The 22,616-nt window shown below is 40.8% G+C and overlaps 1 protein-coding gene across 1 annotated transcript; it reads right to left on the reverse strand.

The window, feature by feature from the left end:
• Window positions 1-20,442: 20,442 nt before the first annotated feature.
• Window positions 20,443-22,345, reverse strand: LOC131704931 (piggyBac transposable element-derived protein 4-like). The gene is made up of 2 exons (XM_059006520.1): window positions 20,993-22,345; window positions 20,443-20,889 (listed from the first exon to the last, which is right to left on the reverse strand). The coding sequence occupies exons 1-2, from the start codon at window positions 22,343-22,345 to the stop codon at window positions 20,443-20,445; spliced, it is 1,800 nt and encodes a 599-aa protein (XP_058862503.1).
• Between the last annotated feature and the right edge of the window lie 271 nt (window positions 22,346-22,616).

Consider the following 22,616-nt stretch of genomic DNA (forward strand, 5'->3'; position numbering starts at 1 on the left):
TGAGTCAGTTTATGGCTCCTCGGTTCTTCTGTTAGTGATGGCTGGACTGACTGTAATCCAGCAGACCAAGGGAAAATATGTGAGATTAGCTACTGGAATATGCCCAGGAGCTCTGGTCTTGCTTTCCTCCCAGTGGACTTTCTGTCTTTTCTTTTTCTTTTTTGTAAAAGATTCGTAAACTGTGAATTAAAAATTACGTGCATTAACACTGTGAATGTGCGATATGAAAATCTGAGCATTCATCCAAACTGTGCAGGTTCCCAAAAGTGAGGCAACACTTTCTTTGTGTGTGTGTCTTTGTGTTTGCTCTTGGAAGTTTTAACAGTTCTTAGTAAATAGGGCCATGAAATGTTATAAGCTTTTACTGTTATATTATTTTTTTAAGAACTTTGAGCCAGACTGTAAGTGATATTCAAGCAGTATTTCAAAATAATGGCAAGTGCCACTAATGAAAGTAATAATACATTGCCAGATGACTAAATGTTATTGACCAAATAATTCCAGATGTGAAGGGCATTATTGCAATTATATGTCAATGAAGATATGGAATGCATATTTAATTCTGTTTTATTTATTTTTTTGATCAATTGAAGTTATGTATTCTTCTGCTGGGTGAAGATTTCGGACCAGTTTCAGCCAATCAAAATTTTCTAACAATTGACATGTTTTTTTTTTATTTATTCCTTACGGTGTGGGGTTTGTGGCAGTACCTATTTATACACCAACAAAAATACCATAAGCTGTGGCAATGCTTCCTCATAGTGTTGAGTGTGAATGCAGGGAGGAAGAAGTTCAGTCTCATCTGTGAATGAATGCACTCTGCTAGGTTAGTGCTCCATATGGCCTCAGTTTTGTATAGCGCCTTTCACAGTCTACTTTCATTGCTTCCCAACAGCCACTCTTTAAAAAATATCACTCCAAGCCAAAAGTGGTACAACTGTGCCACGTTCCTGCTGAACAGTATTCTTTTTGGAGAAAAAAAACTAAAACAATAAAACTTGGTGTGCTCTGTGACTGACAGGTAGTTTACAAGCATGTGATCCATCATAGTTCCTTTTGTGCATCCTGTAGAAGCTTCCAAAACTGCTCCACCCTGTCAGGAAGTCTGGTTTACATTCCTGTCCATAACCGTCTATAAGAGTTAGTCCAGAGGCTTGAGAGGATTATTAATATAACATTCTCCCATCTGGAGGAGCTGTCATTTGAAAAATGATTTTTCCTCTAGCATCTCTGATATCCTAAACATGACTCCTAACACAACAGGATTGTATGTGACTAATATTTGAAAAGAATAGGAGTGGTGGCCTGCACAATCTGGCCCCAAAAATCGCCAGACAGGAATGTAGAAATCAAGGCATCCAAATTCCTTTTGCATGCATGCCAGTTATTCTTGGACTAACAACCGTGCAGGGTACCAGGGTGTTTCAAATGAAAAAGGGGCTGCAACAGGAGAGTCCTATAATGATGGCGTGGATGCTTCTCAGCTGCTTGATTGACAGGAGACCGAGACTGAAAGGTTGGGATTGACAAGTCCTGCACATACGCATGTGCGGGACTTGTCAATCACCCCCTCTGAGAGAGCTGGGACAAACCTTGGGATAGGACATCAACAACAAAAAAGATCAGATTTGCCCCTGTTTTTAACCCAATTTGAAATACCCAATTCGAATGTCCACTTGCCAAACTGGTGAACTGAAGATCAACCTCTTTTCACCCGCTGTACCCAAGCAGTGGATGTTACTGTGTTACTGAACCATGAAGACCAGGGCCCGGCCTGGGAAGCCTCCCGATGAGTCAGTGATCAGATACAGAATGTGCGGATAGCAGTAACCCATTGATGCAACTACAAGTCCTCGAGTTGTCTTTTAACATTCAGTGCTCATACACACTATTAGAATAAAGACTTCTAGTGATTAGTATTGAACCGTCCCCAGGTTCTTCTCATGATCTCATACACAAGTCAAAGTAGAAAAACAATAGCACATCTATATAAGGTCATTGTGAAGCCCAGAATGGATCACACTGCTTGTTTTTAGACACAGGTAATATTGTTCATTTTCATGAGAAACTGGCTTGTGCGGTTCAGACATAGCCAACCCGGTTTAATTAACAGCACTGATTGGAGACTAATCACCAGCAACCCTTGCGTTCCAGAGCAAACGTTGACTGATTTCTGGGCTGCGTTTAAGCTGAGCAAAGACAGTGAGCCCCAGTGCAGTGGAGTGAAGCCGTCTAAAAGGGATGTGGTCAGCTAGTCTCTGAAGTGCCCAGTATAATTGAATAAAATGAACTGGTTGGTTGTGGGTTTGAAAAGGCAGCATGCTATATTAGTCCAGACCTTGACTACAAATCTTTGACTAGTTCCAGGTTTTTAATAATGGTTTGGCAGCCTTTCCCTTTAAAAATAAAGAATGGTTTCCTTGCTGCTGTGCTGTCATGCAGTGTTTTTTGGAGAATCTGATTCGTGGGAATCTTTTGCTGCTCTTATACCTTTAATTTTAATAAATAGCAGTGTGCAGATTCAAGGGCCCTGGTGTACATCTTTGTTACCCTTGTTATATTTATTACCAGATTTTATTACCAGAGAAAATATCAGTTTGTTTATTGGCTCACTTAAGAAAAAAATAAAAAATACAGTGTAGGCAGACTTTTTATTAGTTTATCTGGGTAATCTGCTGTAAAAATACAAAACAATTGTGCAGTATGCAAAGCAAAATAAAAAAAGAATTGAGGGAAACAAAAAAGGCTGCCAAGCTACTTTTCAGTAGACCCCAGCATTGTAGACTTGATTTTCTCATTAATCCATACGTCTTTAATCCAACAGGCATATGAAAACGAGATGACTTGCTTCCAATTGCACACCATTAGGCATTGTCAATGGAAAGATGGATGAGGGTTATATTGGAATAAGGGAGGCTAGTTTAGTTTGGCTTAGGTACAGTAAGTATTTTTTTAAATAGTACAGTTTTAATCCATGCCTAGCGCAAATTGACAAAGAGTCCCTCGCTTCTATGCCATGTGTTTGTATCAGTAGAGGTGAATGGAAATGCATGTTGCCATGTTAGAGCTATTACAGTATGGGTAAGGAACTTACTGTATCTATTTATTTAACAATGCTGGTATACTATATGGAACAATGGATGCCCAAGGTACAGAGTGACTGCCCCCATCACTTAGAGGTCTATTCAGACTCTCCTGGCCCAACCTTGCTAATCTTCTGAATGATGGTGAAGAGGAAGTTTGGGGGGTGCCACAGATAACACAGGGCTGTGACTGGCTTACCAGCTACCAGTTGAACCCAAGTGCTTTTCATGTTTCTGCTGTATTTTGACTAGATGCTTTAAGGAAACGTCATCTACAGATAACATGGCTGCATCGTCATGCAGTATTACTGTATTGTATTGTGTGGTGTTTGATGTTGCAGGCAGAGCAGGAGCAGGAGGGCGCATTGCAGTGGTCAGGTTAAGAAGGCTCGGCCTCTTCTGTGTAGAGGACATGCAGACCCTTAGGCCAGGTACAGGAAGAGAGACAGACCGTTATTCAGAAAGAGGTATGTTTCACAGCCTCTGTAGGAGGATGTGACCAGCTGCTGTTTGTTAAATATAAGGCCTCCCTACCTTCCACCCTCCTGACCTCTTGCAATATAAAAACAAGCTTAATCACAGGTCATGGTAGCCCTGCTACTTCCTCTGTAAGCGTCTCAATGAAACCATATATTGCCACTGAGTGCCTGCCGTCTTTTTTGGTCTTTCAGGAAAACAGAGTTGATGTCAGATCTGCTCTTTGAGTCAGCCTTCTGTTGTGGTTATTGTGTTTTTTTTTTACACCATGTGGTGGTACAGACTGAGCCATCATCAGTAAACTCCAGCAACGTGTAACTGAAACTGTACAAGCTGCCAGCAAGTAGATGCGTTGTTTTCTGCATGTCAAGCACTTTGGGGTGAGACTTGTAATTTCTATCAAGCGTGTCTTCACAAACAACCTGCGCTACCATCAAGTTGTTAGGAGTGACAACCAATATTTTAATATATCCAATACTTTATTTGCACTTTCAACCTTATCAGTGTTACACTTTTTATTGCATTCAATCTTGCTAGTGCAAGTGTAATAAAACAGGTTTTAGTCAAATAAGATATACAACCTGCTTTGCCTTTATATTGATCTTTAAAATACAATTATTTAAAACAAAATTACAAATACTGTAAATAATAATAATAATAATAATAATAATAATAATAATAATAATAATAATAATATTTAAAACATCTACACAATCGCAGGTTTTGGAAACAAATGTTTTAGAAAAAAAAGTATTGTTTTTGTGTTAGTTTTGCAAAAAATTCTGAATCTGACAGGTAAAAAAGCACCCAAATACTGTAGGTGAATGTAAACCTCTGCATGACCTCTTGTTTTACATGCCGGCATAATTCGGGAATAGATTAATTAATGTAAGGACTGATGAGAAGTGTGCACCTTGGCTCCAAAGTATGTTTAAATTAGTTTTCCACAATACTGGACAATAGGGACACAAATGAAGAGCGCTATGCACTGGTAATGTTTTTAGTGCTCACAGATGCTTAAGTTTTGATTGATTTCATGTTTCCAGTGTAGGTTGTACATACCGAGTAGTAGATGTTATCATACCTACATTGACTCAGATCTGACGTTGCCGTCTTCAACTGTGACGGCGATGAAGATGATCACAATCGAATGTACTGTCGGTCTGATGGTGTTGTTTTAAAATTAGATTGGTTGTATATCCTGAGTACTGGTACTTGATTCGTGCCTCGTAAATTAGACTCTAAATAACGTGGCTCTTAGCAAGAACTCAGGGCAAGTCCTTGATTAAAAAAAAATAAATGCTTTCCATCATTAAATGAACTGTGATGATCAACAATAACCTGCCCCAGCTTAGCTCTCCGGTTCACTTCCGGCAGGCTTGACACAAACATCCTTTTGTGGGGCGAGGCTGCTACAGTACTTACTAATGCATTTTATTCTCAGATGTTCTATGTGTGAACACACTGTTTACAGATCACAGTGTACCGATACAGGTGTCACTGTATCAATAATCATATAATCAAGAAAGATATCATGGGTCACTACGCGTATTGATGAATCGGCACACCCCTAGTGCAGAGGTTGGTGAATGTCAGAGGATAGTTCATCTTGCGTTTTCTAGAATTATCCTTTTTTTTTCTTAGTGTTAGTTTGTGTCAGAGGATGGAATCAGAATTCTGGGAGAAACAAAAGAAGTTGGGATTGATCCTAGAATATAAATTACTCTGATGTGGCTCTTGATAAATCCCTTCCACCCCTAAAAAAAGAAATAAAAAAGAGGCCCCTTGGCAAGTGGCATTAGCAATTCTGATGACCAGTAATCTAAGCATCAAAAAGTGCTTTCGATGGTTACTTATTAGATCCGTATTCCAAAAAAAAATTCAGATTTTTCAATATGGATCTAAGAACTGGCAAACGAAAACACATGACGGTTACTGGAGCATTTGGTTGACCAAGCTTTTACAATATAATAAGCAAGAGGTAAGCTATTGAGGGAGCTGTATGAGGCCAACTCTGTAAGAATGAAATAGCAGTACTGTGAGTCGGGAATGCTGTGAGCTGCCTGTTCATAAAATAATCAATTAGCCGATCCCTGGAGCCTTTCTTCATGTTTGAGTGAACGCTGGCTGGGATGACCTCTTCAAACCTGATCGAAAGATGCTGTTGGAGAGCTCCAGGCTGCGGAGAGCTTTGTCACTTTTGCACCTGGCTTCTCAGACTTCTGAAAATGAATTCCTCAACTCCCTCTTAGCCAGTAATGCCATTCTATATGCTCCATAGTGCCATTCCACTAGCACGCACACATACGCGTTAGAAAGCGGAACAAACAGCATGGTAACTGTGACTTCGGATTGTAGTGTTGCAAAGGGGAGCACTGTACATTGAGAGATGGGGCTGTGGATAAAATACAAGTGCAATGACTTTTTATAGAGGGGCTAACATTTTTATTTAAATTTCTGATCCAGCGCAAATGAGTTCTCTGAAAGTTTCCTAATAGCTTATTGTAAAATACTATGGTGTATGTCACATATAGGCATTTTTACTGAATTTTACAGAACCCTAAACCTACTGTTCTGCTACAGGAACTGTGTACATATTCAAGGCTTGCCTTTGTTTATAAAGGCCAGTGTGGCAGTGACTTTTCTGTGCTTTGTTGATATAGTCTTTGTTGGTCAACAATAAACATGTGCTTAAGTGTTAAACTGCACCTCCGTGTATTGTGTTATTCCTGCCTTGCCAGGAAGTCAGCTGCTGGAGTTGTGCTAGGGTTCGTTTTGGAAAATGGGGGATTACCTTGGTTTTCCAACAGTTTACTTGGTTGTTCAATGCATTCCTTTAATCAAACAGATCCTAAGCAGCATTCTGGTAAATCTGGGACGTTTTATGGCGAGTCCTCCAGTGTCTGCAATATGGATTGGTTGTGCTGACTGATCAGGGAAATAACTTGTGGTAAATGACAGCAGCTGTGGCATAACAGAAATACAGAGATAAATAGTTGACCAAAAGATCAATAAAGGACACTGTCACATTTTGGTTTAAGCGGTGACTGGTTCGAACCTTACTTCCTGTCTGTTGCACATTACAAACTGTTCCGCCAGTCCACAAGTCTGGACCCACACTGTAAAATTATTTTTTTTCCATTTCTCTTTACGGTGTTTGCTATCATTCTGAGTGGTTCTGGGTACTGTTGCTTCAATATTGAGTTATTCTAATGTTTCTCTAAACCTGCCTTCCTCTGGCATTGAGCTGCTTTGAGCTTGTCTGGAGAAACGTGGTGGGGTTGGACGAGTTGAAAGGTCACATTGCCACATGATTTGAATGGCATGAGAAAGACAGTTCAGCCCAATGCAAATTTAGAGAAAAATGACGATTCCGTTTTGGGGAAATAGAAACCATAACCACTGATAATGGTTGCAAACACCCTAAATGAGTTTAGGACATTTTAAAAACAGATGACTTTTGAAGCTGATTCCTATATACTTGGGGTTTTACTGAAAAAGAGGATTGCTGATTATTCAGGGTTCGGGGGATTAGTATTACTCAGTACTGGACATCTGCTTTTATTTGCAGAAATAGAAATGTTATGACACCATAAATAAAGTAGCCAAGGCAATTCAAAAGTGTTTATGAACAAACTAATGATGTTTCGCAATACACGTGGTTACTGTCTATTATTTCTCACGGGTTGGAAGCCAAAACATTGTAGAATTACTGAATACTGGAACATTTTTTTATTTTCAGCCTGTTCCACTTTGTATTATGTAGTACTTTTTGGGACCTATTTTTCTAATTCAAATCTTTTGAATGTATTTGAAGATAGGACGGTTTATCTGTCAGGGGTCCCAAGATATTTAGTGAGAAAGGGGTCTGAGTGCGGTAAAATGGACAACAAATGCTCACCCCCTGTCATTCTTCATTCATCTGTCCAATACAGTACAGCACTGCATGTGTGTGTGTATTCCTCTGGGTATATGTAACGTGACAGAATTGAATTCACATGGATGAGAATCAAGATGTTGCTGCTCACCATGATCTGTTATGTATGCCCCTTGTGCTAGTGTGTCAACATGGGTAGAAGTCTTGACCTCATTAAAACAGTAATTGGTGGAGAGCAATATAGACAGCTCTCTGCTTTATTGACATAAACTGAAAATATTAACTACGATTTTAGAGTTTTTTTTTTTGTTTTTTTTTATAGCACTAGGGGCCCCAAGCAGCTCAGTCAATACACAGGGGTTTTCTTATTGTAAAATAAATCCAGATGTATTTACTGGTATATGTATTAACAGCTAGGGGCATTTTCCAGCTTGCTGTGCATTACACCATAAACAAGGTCTATTTTTTGGTTTATTTTTTTTTTAATTATTATTATTACAATTTGCTTTTTATTTGCAGCGCTCAGTTAGCATTTATCAGGCAATATGAGACCCACTAGGAGATATAATGTTGCAGCTGTAATAGAGTTCTGTGGTACAGTTGTTTGTTTGCACCCCAAGCTTGCTACTGTGATGAAGTTAGGTTCAATCAGCTACCGTTTTCATAATGGAATGTCAGACAGGTAATCAACAACACTCCATGCATTGGGAACACTTTAGTATTCAAAAGCAAGAACGCATGCAATTTGTTTTATTCATTTGATTTTACCGTTTCTCATCACAAAACAAATAGAAACGGAAGAGCTTTATGACTGGCAAACAGATCCCGACACACACATGGCAGGCTGGTGTTGTATTCTCTTTTTCAGTCAGACCAGTACATGGGGAAAGACAACTGTGACCTTTGAATTGTGGCATCTAGCACCTTCACAGCAGAGCAACTGATACAGTGTGTCAGTGGAGTGGAGCAAGACCATGTGACGGGAGGTGCCATTATCCCAGTCCAGTCTGAGTCCATGGCAGTGTTTGCTGGAGGTGCCATTATCCCAGTCCAGTCTGAGTCTATGGTAGTGTTTGCTGGAGGTGCCATTATCCCAGTCCAGTCTGAGTCTATGGTAGTGTTTGCTGGAGGTGCCATTATCCCAGTCCAGTCTGAGTCTATGGTAGTGTTTGCTGGAGGTGCCATTATCCCAGTCCAGTCTGAGTCTATGGTAGTGTTTGCTGGAGGTGCCATTATCCCAGTCCAGTCTGAGTCTATGGTAGTGTTTGCTGGAGGTGCCATTATCCCAGTCCAGTCTGAGTCCATGGCAGTGTTTGCTGGAGGTGCCATTATCCCAGTCCAGTCTGAGTCTATGGTAGTGTTTGCTGGAGGTGCCATTATCCCAGTCCAGTCTGAGTCTATGGTAGTGTTTGCTGGAGGTGCCATTATCCCAGTCCAGTCTGAGCCTGTGGCAGTGTTTTCTCAAACTGAATGCTAATTCACAAACTGAACGCAGTAGAGATTCAAGGAAATGCATGCACATGGATTAGGGAGTGGTTAACATGTAGAAAACAGAAAGTACTGATTAGAGGGGAAACCTCAAAATGGAGCGAGGTAACCAGTGGAGTACCACAGGGATCAGTATTAGGTCCTCTGCTATTCCTAATCTACATTAATGATTTAGACTCTGATATAGTAAGCAAACTCGTTAAATTTGCAGACGACACAAAAAGAGGAGGAGTGGCAAACACTGTTGCAGCAGCAAAGGTCATTCAAAATGATCTAGACAGCATTCAGAACTGGGCAGACACATGGCAAATGAAATTTAATAGAGAAAAGTGTAAAGTATTGCATGCAGGAAATAAAAATGTGCATTATAAATATCATATGGGAGATAATGAAATTGAAGAAGGGAACTATGAAAAAGACCTAGGAGTTTATGTTGACTCAGAAATGTCTTCATCTAGACAATGTGGGGAAGCTATAAAAAAGGCCAACAAGATGCTCGGATATATTGTGAGAAGTGTTGAATTTAAATCAAGGGAAGTAATGTTAAAACTTTATAATGCATTAGTAAGACCTCACCTAGAATATTGTGTTCAGTTCTGGTCACCTAGTTACAAAAAGGATATTGTTGCTCTAGAAAGAGTGCAAAGAAGAGCAACCAGAATTATCCCGGGTTTAAAAGGCATGTCGTATGCAGACAGGCTAAAAGAATTTAATCTATTCAGTCTTGAACAAAGAAGACTATGCGGCGATCTGATTCAAACATTCAAAATCCTAAAAGGTATAGACAATGTCAACCCGGGGGACTTATTTGACTTGAAAAAAGAAAAAAGGACCAGGGGTCATAAATGGAGATTAGATAAAGGGGCATTCAGAACAGAAAATAGGAGGCACTTTTTTACACAGAGAATTGTGAGGGTCTGGAACCAACTCCCCAGTAATGTTGTTGAAGCTGACACCCTGGGATCCTTCAAGAAGCTGCTTGATGAGATTCTGGTATCAATAAGCTACTAACAACCAAACGAGCAAGATGGGCTGAATGGCCTCCTCTCGTTTGTAAACTTTCTTATGTTCTTATGAGTCCATGGCAGTGTTTGCTGGAGGTGCCGTTATCCCAGTCCAGTCTGAGTCTATGGCAGTGTTTGCTGGAGGTGCCATTATCCCAGTCCAGTCTGAGTCTATGGCAGTGTTTGCTGGAGGTGCCATTATCCCAGTCCAGTCCGAGTCTATGGCAGTGTTTGCTGGGGCTCCCCTCTGCTCTTAGCTGTTACTGTCTTGCTCCTCTTTGCTAGCTCACGTTGCCATGGCTGTTTATTTCTGGTGGAGGACTGTCCAGTTGATTATCACTACATGCAGCTGTACCTACAAGTGCATTATGGACAGCATACTGTATATCATATGGTGGGTGCTGTATCGAGTTTGTTTGAAGCATTGCTGGTATTCTCTGTGGAAACAAAAGGCTAAACATCAAATTCAATTTGAATGCCATCGTTAACACATTGTGAGTAATATAGAAAACTTTACTCATCCTTGAAGAAGCCATTTTTGCTGGAATAGTAATCATTGTAATCATGGCAAATGATGATCAAAGCTGAAATGGCAACAGGGAATATGTCATAGGAAATTCTGGTATATATATATATATATATATATATATATATATATATATATATATATATATATATATATATATATAGACATGCTCAAATTTGTTGGTACCCCTCCACAAAAAATGAAGAATGCACAATTTTTTCTGAAATAACTTGAAACTGACTAAAGTAATTGGCATCCACCATTGTTTATTCCATATTTAATAGAAATCAGACTTTGCTTTTGATTTTTTATTCAACATAATATTGTAAATAAGAAAACAAATGAAAATGGCATGGACAAAAATGATGGGACCGCTAACCTAATTTGTTGCACAACCTTTAGAGGCAATCATTGCAATCGAACGTTTTCTGTAGCTCTCAATGAGACTTCTGCACCTGTTAACAGGTAGTTTGGCCCACTCTTCCTGAGCAAACTGCTCCAGCTGTCTCAGGTTTGATGGGTGCCTTCTCCAGACTGCAAGTTTCAGCTCTTTCCATAGGTGTTCGATAGGAGTCAGATCAGGACTCATAGAAGGCCACTTCAGAATAGTCCAATGTTTTGTTCTTATCCATTCTTGGGTGCTTTTAGCTGTGTGTTTTGGGTCATTATCCTGTTGGAGGACCCATGACCTGCGACTGAGACAGAGCTTTCTGACACTGGGCAGTACGTTTCGCTCCAGAATGCCTTGATAGTCTTGAGATTTCATTGTGCCCTGCACAGATTCAAGGCACCCTGTGCCAGGCGCAGCATAGCAGCCCCAAAACATAACCGAGCCTCCTCCATGTTTCACTGTAGGTATGGTGTTCTTTTCTTTGAAAGCTTCATTTTTTCATCTGTGAACATAGAGCTGATGTGACTTGCCAAAAAGCTCCAGTTTTGACTCATCTGTCCAAAGGACATTCTCCCAGAAGGATTGTGGCTTGTCAATATGCATTTTAGCAAATTCCAGTCTGGCTTTTTTATGTTTTTCTTTCAAAAGTGGAGTCCTCCTGGGTCTTCTTCCATGGAGCCCACTTTCGCTCAAAAAGCGACGGATGGTGCGATCAGAAACTGACGTACCTTCACCTTGGAGTTCAGCTTGTATCTCTTTGGCAGTTATCCTTGGTTCTTTTTCTACCATTCGCACTATCCTTCTGTTCACTCTGGGGTCGATTTTCCTCTTGTGGCCGCACCCAGGGAGGTTGGCTACAGTTCCATGGACCATAAACTTCTTAATAATATTTGCAACTGTTGTCACAGGAACATCAAGCTGCTTGGAGATGGTCTTGTAGCCTTTACCTTTACCATGCTTGTCTATTACTTTCTTTCTGATCTCCTCAGTCAACTCTTTCCTTTGCTTTCTGTGGTCCATGTTCAGTGTGGTGTACACAATGATACCAAACAGCACAGTGACTACTTTTTTCCATTTAAATGGGCTGAATGACTGATTACAAAATTGGAGACATGTGTGATACTAATTAAAGAAACTAATTAGTTTGAAATATCACTATAATCCAATTATTTATTATCTTTTCTAAGGGGTACCAACAAATGTGTCCAGGCCATTTTAGAATATCTTTGTAGAATAAGCAATAATTAATCTCTTTTCACAGCTTCTTTGCTTTATTCTATGACATACCAAAGGCATGCAAGTATACATGATAAAATAGCTTTTAATTTCATCACTTTTCAGGAGGAATGAAGCATTATTTCAATGAGCTGTAAAGGTACCAACAAATTTGAGCACGTCTGTATATATATATATATATAGTAGAGTCGACCTGTGCACTCGCTGCAGCGTTGTAGGACCGCCGTGACCTTTACCCCAGTTGACATTGTGCCAGCAAACCTTAAACCAGGTCCACTTATATTGTATAAGCAGAGCAGAGCCGGAGAGCGTTTTGTGCGAGAGTTGCTGTAGCTGCTGTTTCAGTTGCTGTTGTGGTTCTTGCTGTGCTCCTGTCGATGCTGCAGAATGTGGTTTCTACCTCCCCGTTCCTGTTAATAAAGAGCGTGCTTTTCCTGAATACTGACGTCTTCTTTTGGGTTCGCACATAGCTCACTACAACATTACATTTGAAAAAGGAAAACTGCTGTTCACCAAAAGGAGCAAAATCAAGCATTTGTGTGGGTCGGGGGTAGTGGGAGCTGTCTTAGGAGACCCCTTGGACATGATAGCAAAATGGGGTAAAAGTGCTGCAGTTTGTGCCATATGGGCAACAAACATTGCAGCTTTGAAATGTTAATGCCTTTCCTTTGTGTTCCCTAGATCACCTCACTTAAATATATTAGCTGCAATGTGTTACCCTTTGACTCTCAACAGTTTTTTTTTTTTTTAAATAGATGGTGTCTTGGAAACTGAAGACAGTGTTAAGAAAAGTAAAAACCTTTTGGGAATTTTACTATTAAGACTTCCATGTGACTTTAAGACTTAAGACTTCTTGTGCCGTTTATTAGCCTGTTTCAGATCCCATAGAAATGTAGCATTCTTTGTGTTTGTTAAAATGCACAATTTATAGGTTGAGGAATAAACTGCTGGACGTGTAAAAGATATAAAGCCCACAAGCTGTTTGTGAATAGGATCCATATGCATTGACATCCTCCCCTGTGCCAGTAACATTTACACGAGGGAGGGAGGGGGGTTAAAGTGAAGACAGATCTCCTCCATCTAGTTCTGAATTAGGAAGTTTAAGAGTTTCAGAAGGGGATGGATTGGAGTCTAAAAGGGGGCACAAAAGGTCATGAAAATAATTTACAAAACAAACGTTATAACACTGCAGTTTTATTCATCAGTGTTTGTTTCAAAGTTATTTTCTTATCTAAAGCTAAAGTAGTCTATTTTTATCATTATGTCCATATTGCCTTTTTGTATTTTTATTGTACAAAGATCTGTTCTTTCCTTTACAAGTAATATGTGGAATATTTAACAGTCCTCTATATATAAACCCATCTTTCTCTGACTAGGAATAATAAATGTGTGTATCATCTGACCAGTATTGAGAGAGATGAATGGATTCAGATTGGCTGGGGGTGGGGGGTTTGTTTGCCAGTAATAGATCATTGTTGTGTCTTCCAAATGCTAGAAAAAAAATGCAAACTGGCTGGTATATTTTTTCTTCATTTTTTAGAAATACTAAAAGAAACTAAAATTCAGTGATAAACCTTTTGACTACAAAGTCTTTTTCAATGGCTTCCCCTCAAAAATGTGTTTGTGCAGTGTTGATTGCAATGACTTGATGTTGTGAAGTGAAGCTGACTGCCCATTACCTGTTGCATTACAGTTCATGTAATTCAGTAACTCAGTGGAAAGCTTATAGCAGCCTGTGGGGTTGATTTAACAAACCTGTCATTTTTTAGTGCGTTTACAACACTGGGGAATCACTCTGGATTGCCCTGTCTCCAGTTATCCTTGAAAGAGATGCAATTTACAGAGATTCCCTGGTGCTGTACAATGCTGTATATTCCTAATGGGGTATATATCAACTCAACATATCAGTACAACATTTCAGCTAGTGACAATCAGTCATTGTAACCTCCCCTATTAGCCACTGATCACCTAGAATACAGTTTTCTGGATGTCTGTAGGCAGTCATTTTCCCTTCTGGAGTATGTACTACTGGAGGCCACTCAGCTAGTCTCAGCTATTTGCTATAAGATCACTTTCCTGGGAAACACACTCTCGGCGAGGGTGATCACTGTCTCTGGCATGTCTTTCTGTCTCTGACGTATCTTTCTGTCTCTGACGTGTCTGTCTCTGACATGTCTTTCTGTCTCTGACATGTCTTTCTGTCTGACTTGTCTGTCTCTGACATGTCTTTCTGTCTCTGACATGTCTTTCTGTCTCTGACGTGTCTTTCTGTCTCTGACGTGTCTTTCTGTCTCTGACGTGTCTTTCTATCTCTGACGTGTCTGTCTCTGAGATGTCTTTCTGTCTCTGACCTGTCTGTCTCTGACATGTCTTTCTGTCTCTGACATGTCTTTCTTTTGCCTCAGGTTCTTACAGCTTAAGGACATCCCTGAATCGAACACCTTCATGCCCCCTCTGAATGAGGTGAAAGAAATCTTAAGCAGCGGCTGTATTTTATGCTGGCCAGCCCGTCTCCCTGTGTGTTGCAGGTACAGTGAATACCCTTTCCCAGTTCCGAGGGAGTTTTACATGCTGTTTACTAGGGTTGGATGTCAATCATGGGGTTTCCATGTGGGTCAGTTTACACGTGAAATGGCGATGCGCATGCACGTTTGGGAGAATTACTCGGGTAAATCAGGTTTGTGGCCAAAAATAACGGCCAAAGAGAGGGATAGGGTAAATATCATTTACTCGTGTAAATGACGAAACACACAGGAAAACCACACCCAGTTTTGTATGGAAACCCGCATTTCACGTGTAAATGTTAATGAGCGTGTTTATCCTTAACTATAAATATTGCAAGGGAGCAGGTCAGTTGTTACTGTGGATTCCAAGACAGCAGAAAGTAGTGGCTGATGGGCGATTTTATGGTTAGCAGTGGAGTAGTTCACCTTAATGCTAATGCGGGCGGCATTTTTTTTTATTGTTTTTTGTTGTGTCTGGTCTGTCATGTTGTATATATCTTGTGGGTTTACAGTTCTATATCAAACCACTTACCACAAACTGCGTTATGCATTTGTTATAGTATTAAAGCAGCTGTTTGAGAATACCCTTGCTGTAAAAACTACGCTAAAGTTAAACACGGAGAGCATGTGAGCTGCTTGACTTAATTAATTCCTGTCCTTTTTTTGATCCCAGCTATGTCCAAAGACAACGCGCGTCTGCCCTCCACGTTAATAAATATAGTTTGTGAACTGGATGTCATGAGCCAGCTCGATCGCCCAAAACAGTGCAACAACATCCAAGCTGTTGATGCCCTCTCAGAACTCACCAAATAAAATTGCAAATGAACGTATTGATTGTGTTTTATTTGTTTGCATCATTAATATTTAACACAGCAGTAAATCCAACACAGCTTAAAAGAAAGGAGAGCATCTCTGACAACATGAGCCTCCTCAAATCGCTGAAACTGGCGGCTGAGGTAACCTTCACAGTTGCCAAGTCCACTTAAAATAAATTTTTAGAGTCGCGGGTTGTAATTTGCATAAACACCCATACTCTAACAAGCGCTTGTTTTAGGCTTGTTGTGAAAGGCAGCTCCGCTTTTCTTTTCTTGTGAGACTGTAATCTTCCCCGTCTCTCTCACAGGTAGCCACTGATTCCAGAACACCTAATTTTGTTGTTGACAAGAGTTTGTGCAGGCAGCAGGCAGTGGCAATTTTGGGAACGAATTAATGCACTTCAGTCTGTTTCATCAGTATCTGCCACCTCCCTTTCAAGTGCTCACTGCCCGTATTTGCCCAAGCGTGATGTTGAATGCTTCCTCAGCAGCTGTCAGCCGTCCGGACAGGTAGGGTTTCTAAACCAGGGTAGTATACGTAGCATCACCTGATCCCCTATATGCTGTATTGTCTGAATGAAAGGGATATATATGTAGGCCTATATATATATATATATATATATATATATATAACAGCTCTGCCGGTTTTCAGCCATGGTATCTGCAATACCTGTGTTGGTCAGATTCATTTTATACCTCAGAGTTAATTTTTAATTAATGAGTCGTCAGATAGATTAGTTGAAACCGGATTCAATACTAACGACATGCCAACCCACCTGACATTTAAAAAACAATTTGATCAAGAGCAGTAAAACACATTATTAACCAAGCAGGCACAGGGTATTTTGCTTTATTACAGCAGCTTAGATTCACTCGTGTACCAGTTATCTGCGCATGGAAACCACATGTAGCGGGTGCTGCTGATTCTATTATATTCAGTGAACATCAGGTCTTGATTTGCTAAAATACCCTGATTTAGATGCTTAATTTGCATATCTGATCAACACCATCAACAGGTGCTGTGGATTGGGAGATTACGAAATGATTAGCTTACCTTTAAAAGTGCCATAGCGTTTGTTATTTCAGAGTAGCACACATTTTCCATGGAGCTGTTTTCCCGGGTGTCTGGCTGATGTTTGTTTGACGTCTTTAATTTTAGTTCCGGTATTTGTAGGGCGGGCCATGATAAAGATGTTTGAATCCAGACTCGCCTGAGGTAATGTGATTGATTGTTTAAAGGTATGTGTAGGGTGGGTTTATGTACCGTGTAGGTTACAGCCCGCCTGAGGTATTGTGATTCTATAAATATTTCTATTGTACAATGGTAGTAGCGTGCCTTTGGGGAGATGTTAACTTTTTTGTTCTTTTTTTCATAGGATAAAGAACGCTCCCCATTGTTTTTCTTAGTGTCAATACAGGTTATTTTTTTTTATAGAATTTTAGCAACGCTTGCAAATCAATTGATAGTTATCTGAGATAATATTGCACACAGCTGATTCACCATTTGCATATACTAGCATACTTTATATCCAAACTAAGTCTTTTGTGGATTTTTGTGGAGGCGGTGCACTTCCTGTTGCTGGGATAGCGATAGAGTCACTGCAGGGTGTTTTATTTTGATTTTTTTGGTATTTGGTTGAGCACTGTGTGTTATTCTTGATTTAATTACGCACTTTTGATGATTTTGTAGTTTTCAGTTTATTTTTTGTTTTTCATTTGCGTTGGTTATTTTGTTTCACTGATTTGTTTTTATCTGTTGTGATTGTTCACTTGGTGGCTCTATCGCCCTCCTGTCTTTTGGTGGTGGGCTGCCTTCACCGATCTCCACAATTATATACTATCTGCTGGAACCTTTACAATTGCATATTATTTGTTTGTACTTTTATGACTAAGTATCATTGATTTGTTGATTTATTACCTATTATAACAGATTTTTCTTTTTTTTTTTTTTATCTGTGCTCTATGAAATTTGGGGCTTTTCCCATTTTATAAAAAATCTTGATTTTAAACTGTACCGACCTCTGTACTTTCATTTATTTGAAGGGTTCTTGTGTGTGGGGATTATTCATGTTAAACTGTACTTTTGGGAGTCCCCCTCTCCTATATATTAAAAGGGGGTGGCGTGGTCGGGTATATCCATAAGGTGGCGCTACACACATTTTCACAAAATATCACTCGTAATCTTCAAAAAGTACTTTGTGCATAACTAATTTACATATCAACCCCCACCTTTCCCTTCATTTGCATGATGTCGGGTGAAAAGCCCGGTTTACTCGAGTAAAATAAACTGAGCAAATGGAAACCCAGAAATGCATTTTACACGAGACATTTTTCTCATGTAAATGTCTTGCATGGAAACCCCATGAATGACATTTTCAATGATCGATTACCACGTAAAGTTATCATGATAATCACAGATTGTATCACGTTTTAACTCTCATTAATTCTCCCACCCCCAGAATCTCTTTATTGGATGTCTACAGAAACACAGAGATACAAATCATGCCGGTAGTAGTTGCGGTCATCTTATTTAGCATTAGATGACTGTCAGAAACACTATTATTGACCATAAATACAATTATAATAATACTTCAGTACAATAAATAATCAAGACTAACCAAATTATCCTGATAATCAGTTATTGTTCAAACCCTAGTGCTTCCGGGTGGCCAGTCGGAGACCCCCTGCTAAGCCCGCAGACCTCCTCACACCTCACCCTGTCATATCCCACAAAGAGAGTATTGGGAATGGAATTACTCCAGGCCATTCATGTGGTGCAGGCTTCTTGTGAGCACTCCCTTTGGCTTTCAGTCATCCTGCTCAGTTTCATAGGAGCAAACCTATTTCTGATATGGTTTCAATTTAAATATATGGGTTTTATACAGCGGTTTATACCAGTGCAATGCAGATTTAGTGGAGCATGGAGCTTTTAGCATTTTCCATTAAACACAGCTATTTAGACAAATGGTGGCAAGTGTTTTTTTTTTTATTTTTATACGACTCCTGTTCCTTCTTGTTATCCATTGGTAAACGTATCAAGGAATATCAGAGGATGCTGGAACATTTAGTAATACAAAAATAAACATTTTTAAGGTTTATTGTATGGATTTTACTGAATATAATCAATTTTATTAACTACTTTGTAAAAACAAAAATGTTAGTGCTTGGGAGCCTGGGCTGCACTCCTGATAAAGGCACGAGGTAAAACCGATAAAGACTTCTCGTCACCGAGCTATAGCCAGCAAATGCAAAGCAAGACCTGTTAATGTATAGCCGGGCACTGCAGTGTCTACTTGCACTGGCATACATGTTTGTTTGTATGCATGTCTTACATTTTTCACATTATAAGAACAATATTTCACAAGACTGATCAATGTGTGTTTGCAACGTCATTGCCTGCTGCTGTAATCAAAATGAACTAATATTGCAGATTATTAACCATTTGTTTGGCTATTTGTCAGCAGGGTACTTTCTAATGATTGATCTTTGGCAGTTTTATAAAAAAATAATAAATAAGTAAAATAACAATAATCTAATTTTCCAAATATGTGTCAAGCTTCAGAAAGTAAAGCAGAATGTTTAAAGCATACGGCAGCTTCACCTACTTCTCGGTTGTGCCAAATTTTTAAAATAAAATATTAAGACATTTAAATTGGGTTTTTTTGAACTTTTCTTCAGTGTACTGGTAGTTTGTCTAATAAGACTCAGATCTGTCTAAAACAGGCTCACAGTAAAGCCTGCAATGATCCAAACTGCTATGCAGTGGGAGGTTTGTTCACTTCTATCACTGCAGTCTTGTTTGAAGGGTTTAAAGCTCAGCAGGGGCTTTGTTTTGTTCCACTGTTGTTATGATTAAATAAAGACCCATAGGAATGACTTGTGGTGCCTTTTGTATGCAGATTCCCCAAATATATATACACACACACAATGTTTCTCATTAGTAATTGCTGCATGTCTTTTAATTTCAGCTTCAGGTCATTCTGGTGAGTGGTGGAATAAGACACTTACAGTAGCGGGCGGTCATCTTTAAAAGTACTGATGTAGCTCAGGAAGCAAAACAGAAATATCATAAGGGGATTGTCTTTTTTCTAAAGTGCTTTTTTATATACAGATGACATTAATAGGAAACTCCAATAGAGATGATATTTTCCACATGGGCAGAGGAAGTCAGTGGCACAGTAGCTATTTAAAACCAAAGCCCACGACCACCTGTCCTGAGGCACTCTCAAAATACCATTGTGAGACTCCTATGAAGTCTGTCACTTCCTGCATCCCTTTGTTCTACAAGCCAACCAGAGCAAGTCATGCTTTTTTAAGGGGGGGGGGGGGGGGGGGCGTTCTGCACATCTGGAACAAACAAAAAAAAATGCAAGAATGGGGGCCATCCCTTTTCTTAAACTTCCTATCTGTTTTAAAATCTGCTTGAGACTGTTTGAAACCATTGTATTCTACAACAGAATACCCACCCCCTCACATTGTGATGAAACCAGTTCTGCCCCTTAACTTTATATAAAATATTACTTCCCTTGAATTGACTGGTCACCCAAGGTGTTAAACACTTGTATATACATATTCAATTGCCTGAAACTTTCATATACAATCTGTAAGGTGACTGATCTGTTAATGCCAGTTTTGCTGTGCTTAAAAAAGTAAAGATGTATATAATAGCAGGAGTTTGTTGTAAAAACACATTTTCCTTATGCAGTACAGTATTATTAAATATTTGTTCAGTTAAACCAAAAAAAAAGCACCATGATTTTTTTTCATTTCAGACAGTATAAAAAGTAGCACAACTTATTTTAAAATATAGCAAAAACACATGTTAAAAACACTTTAAAAGATAGCGTATACTACTGGGTTGGCATTCAACTGATTCACATTAAAAAATAAACAGAACAGAACATAAAACAAAACAGTACCTGCAAGAAGCAGCTTTGGGTCCAATCACTGTGGGCTTTTTTTTTTTTTTAAGTATTAAATATTTCCATGTCTTTTTTTCCCTTTCTTTCAAAAAATTAAATTGCAGAAATAGTTCAGCTGTTCATTTATGAAACTCTGCAAAGCAGCCTCCTCTGCAGAGATGGACATTGCAAATCTTGCACCCAAAAACGCTTTCGTGGCGGAGCCCTCTGTTGGTGCAGTTCCGGCACCTCCTAGATCGCTCTGACATGCGCTCCAGACGGTGCCCGTACTCCACGGGCGAATCAGAGTGCCTCTTCCGGGATGCCCGCTCCACGCCCCTGGTGCCCTGGTAGTCTCCGATGAGCAGCTGCGCCAGCCGGATCCGGAAGTGCCGCTGAGTGAACTGTTTCCCGCTGAAGCCGGGTGGCGGGTTGCCCTTACGGCTCTCCCTCAGGATGATGAAGGCGTTCACAATGCAGATGTTAAGGTAGAACCACAGAAAGTAGCGCCACCACTTCTTGCAGGGGCGGCCCACCAGGTAGCACTCCCGCAGCTGGTCGCAGAGGTCCACGCCCCGCATGTTCTCCTGGTACAGAAGCAGAGGGAGGGGCCGTGGGACCCCGTAGATGGTGCCGTCCTTCTGCTTCCCCTGGCTGATGCCCACAATCCCGGGCGCCGCGTTGGATGACAGGCAGCTGATCACTTTGGTGTCCCTCATGGATGTTGCCGTGCTGGCACTGGAAGAACTCGCCCTGCGCCAGCTTGCCCACGTTCTTCAGCTTGAGGGCATCCGGGAAACCCTTGCGGTTCTGCTGGGTGGTGCCGCACATGTACAGCCCCAGCTCGAGCAGCTTATGGACCAGGGGCACCGAGGTGAAGAAGCTGTCGAGGAAGACGTGGTGGTGCTTGCCCTCCAGGCCCCTGACGAGTGATGTGACCACCCTGTAGCCGACTATGCCCGAGTCCTCGTTGGACTTGCCAACGTAGATGTTGGCGCGGTGGCAGTAGCCTGATTTGGAGTCGCACAGCATCCACACCTTCAGACCCTTCTTGATTGGCTTGGAGGGCATGTACTGCGTGGCTGAGAACCGCCCCTTGACAGCAATGGCCCCCTCATCCACAGTGAGGCACCTGTTTGCCCCGTAGGCTTCCCACATGGTCTTCTGCACCACGTCCAGCAGGGGCCTGATCTTGTACAGCCCGTCATAGTCCGGCTGCCCGCGGGCTGGCTCCTGGTCCCGGTCACACAGGTGAATGTTTTGGTTCAGCTTCTCGAACCTACGGGCAGTCATGGTCTTTTTGAAGCCGGCATTGCCAATGAAAATATCAGTGGCCCAGTACATTCCATAATCTGGAAGCTGGTTTATGCCCATTAAAATATTGAGTCCAATGTAAGCTTGCATTTCCCTAAGATCTGTGGGCCGCCAGTGTGGGTCCAGTTTCCCGCTTTTCCTCTGCCTGTAGAGGGCATAATTGTTGGTCTGCTCCACAATGTGCTCCAACAGCGTGTCTGGGAAGAGCAGCCGGAAATAGTCGCGGCTGTCCGCCTTGTCCCCGAGCGCGTGCCGGGGGCCAGTGCTGGCAGTGAACTCCTCTATAGAAATGGGCTGGTCGGGCTCTCCCCAGAAGCTTTTGGAGGTACAGTCCTCGTCGCATTCACCTATTGGACCGCGCAGGTCGCTCAGCTCTTCCTCCAGATCAGAGAAATCAATGTCAGAGTCATTTGCAGTGGTTTCTGTGCAGCCACTCCCTGAATAGGAATCATCCAAGTCCTCATACTTGAAATCACTGTCGGCCCCTAAAAGGATACTGCAGCCACCGTCTCTGTTACCAGAGGCTGCTGCAGCTGCTGCTTGTTCTCCTCTTAGCTCGTTTTCGTATTCGTCTTCTTCCTCCACTCTCTTTCTAAAAGGGATTTCTAACCACTTGACATCAGCAGACAGATTCAAAGGAAACGATTCTGTATTGGATGCAGTGTCTTTATCTGTCTCAGCGTTCGTCTCTAAAATAGTAAAGAGCTCTCCCTTCTCACTTGCCGCCATGTCACGTTTTAAACTCTCCATTCATGCGTATTTTTTTTCCCTAAGCTATTCAGCTATAGCCTTAAATAATAAAAAGAAGAAACACTGATTTCGGCTTCAGCTATTTGCAATAGATGGACTGTGAGTTCTAACCTCTTTGTTTCGTTTTTGGTTAAACCCCCTTTAAAATGCCGTCTGGTCTGAGACGTCAGAAGCTGCTTGTATGTTGTGCTTTGTAAGGGCGTCTGCGACTGGTGGTTTGCTTCCTACAGTAAAGCTGCCAAATGTCTGC

Source organism: Acipenser ruthenus, chromosome 2, assembly GCF_902713425.1.
Source record: "Acipenser ruthenus chromosome 2, fAciRut3.2 maternal haplotype, whole genome shotgun sequence".
In the NCBI taxonomy this organism is placed as follows: Eukaryota; Metazoa; Chordata; class Actinopteri; order Acipenseriformes; family Acipenseridae; genus Acipenser; species Acipenser ruthenus.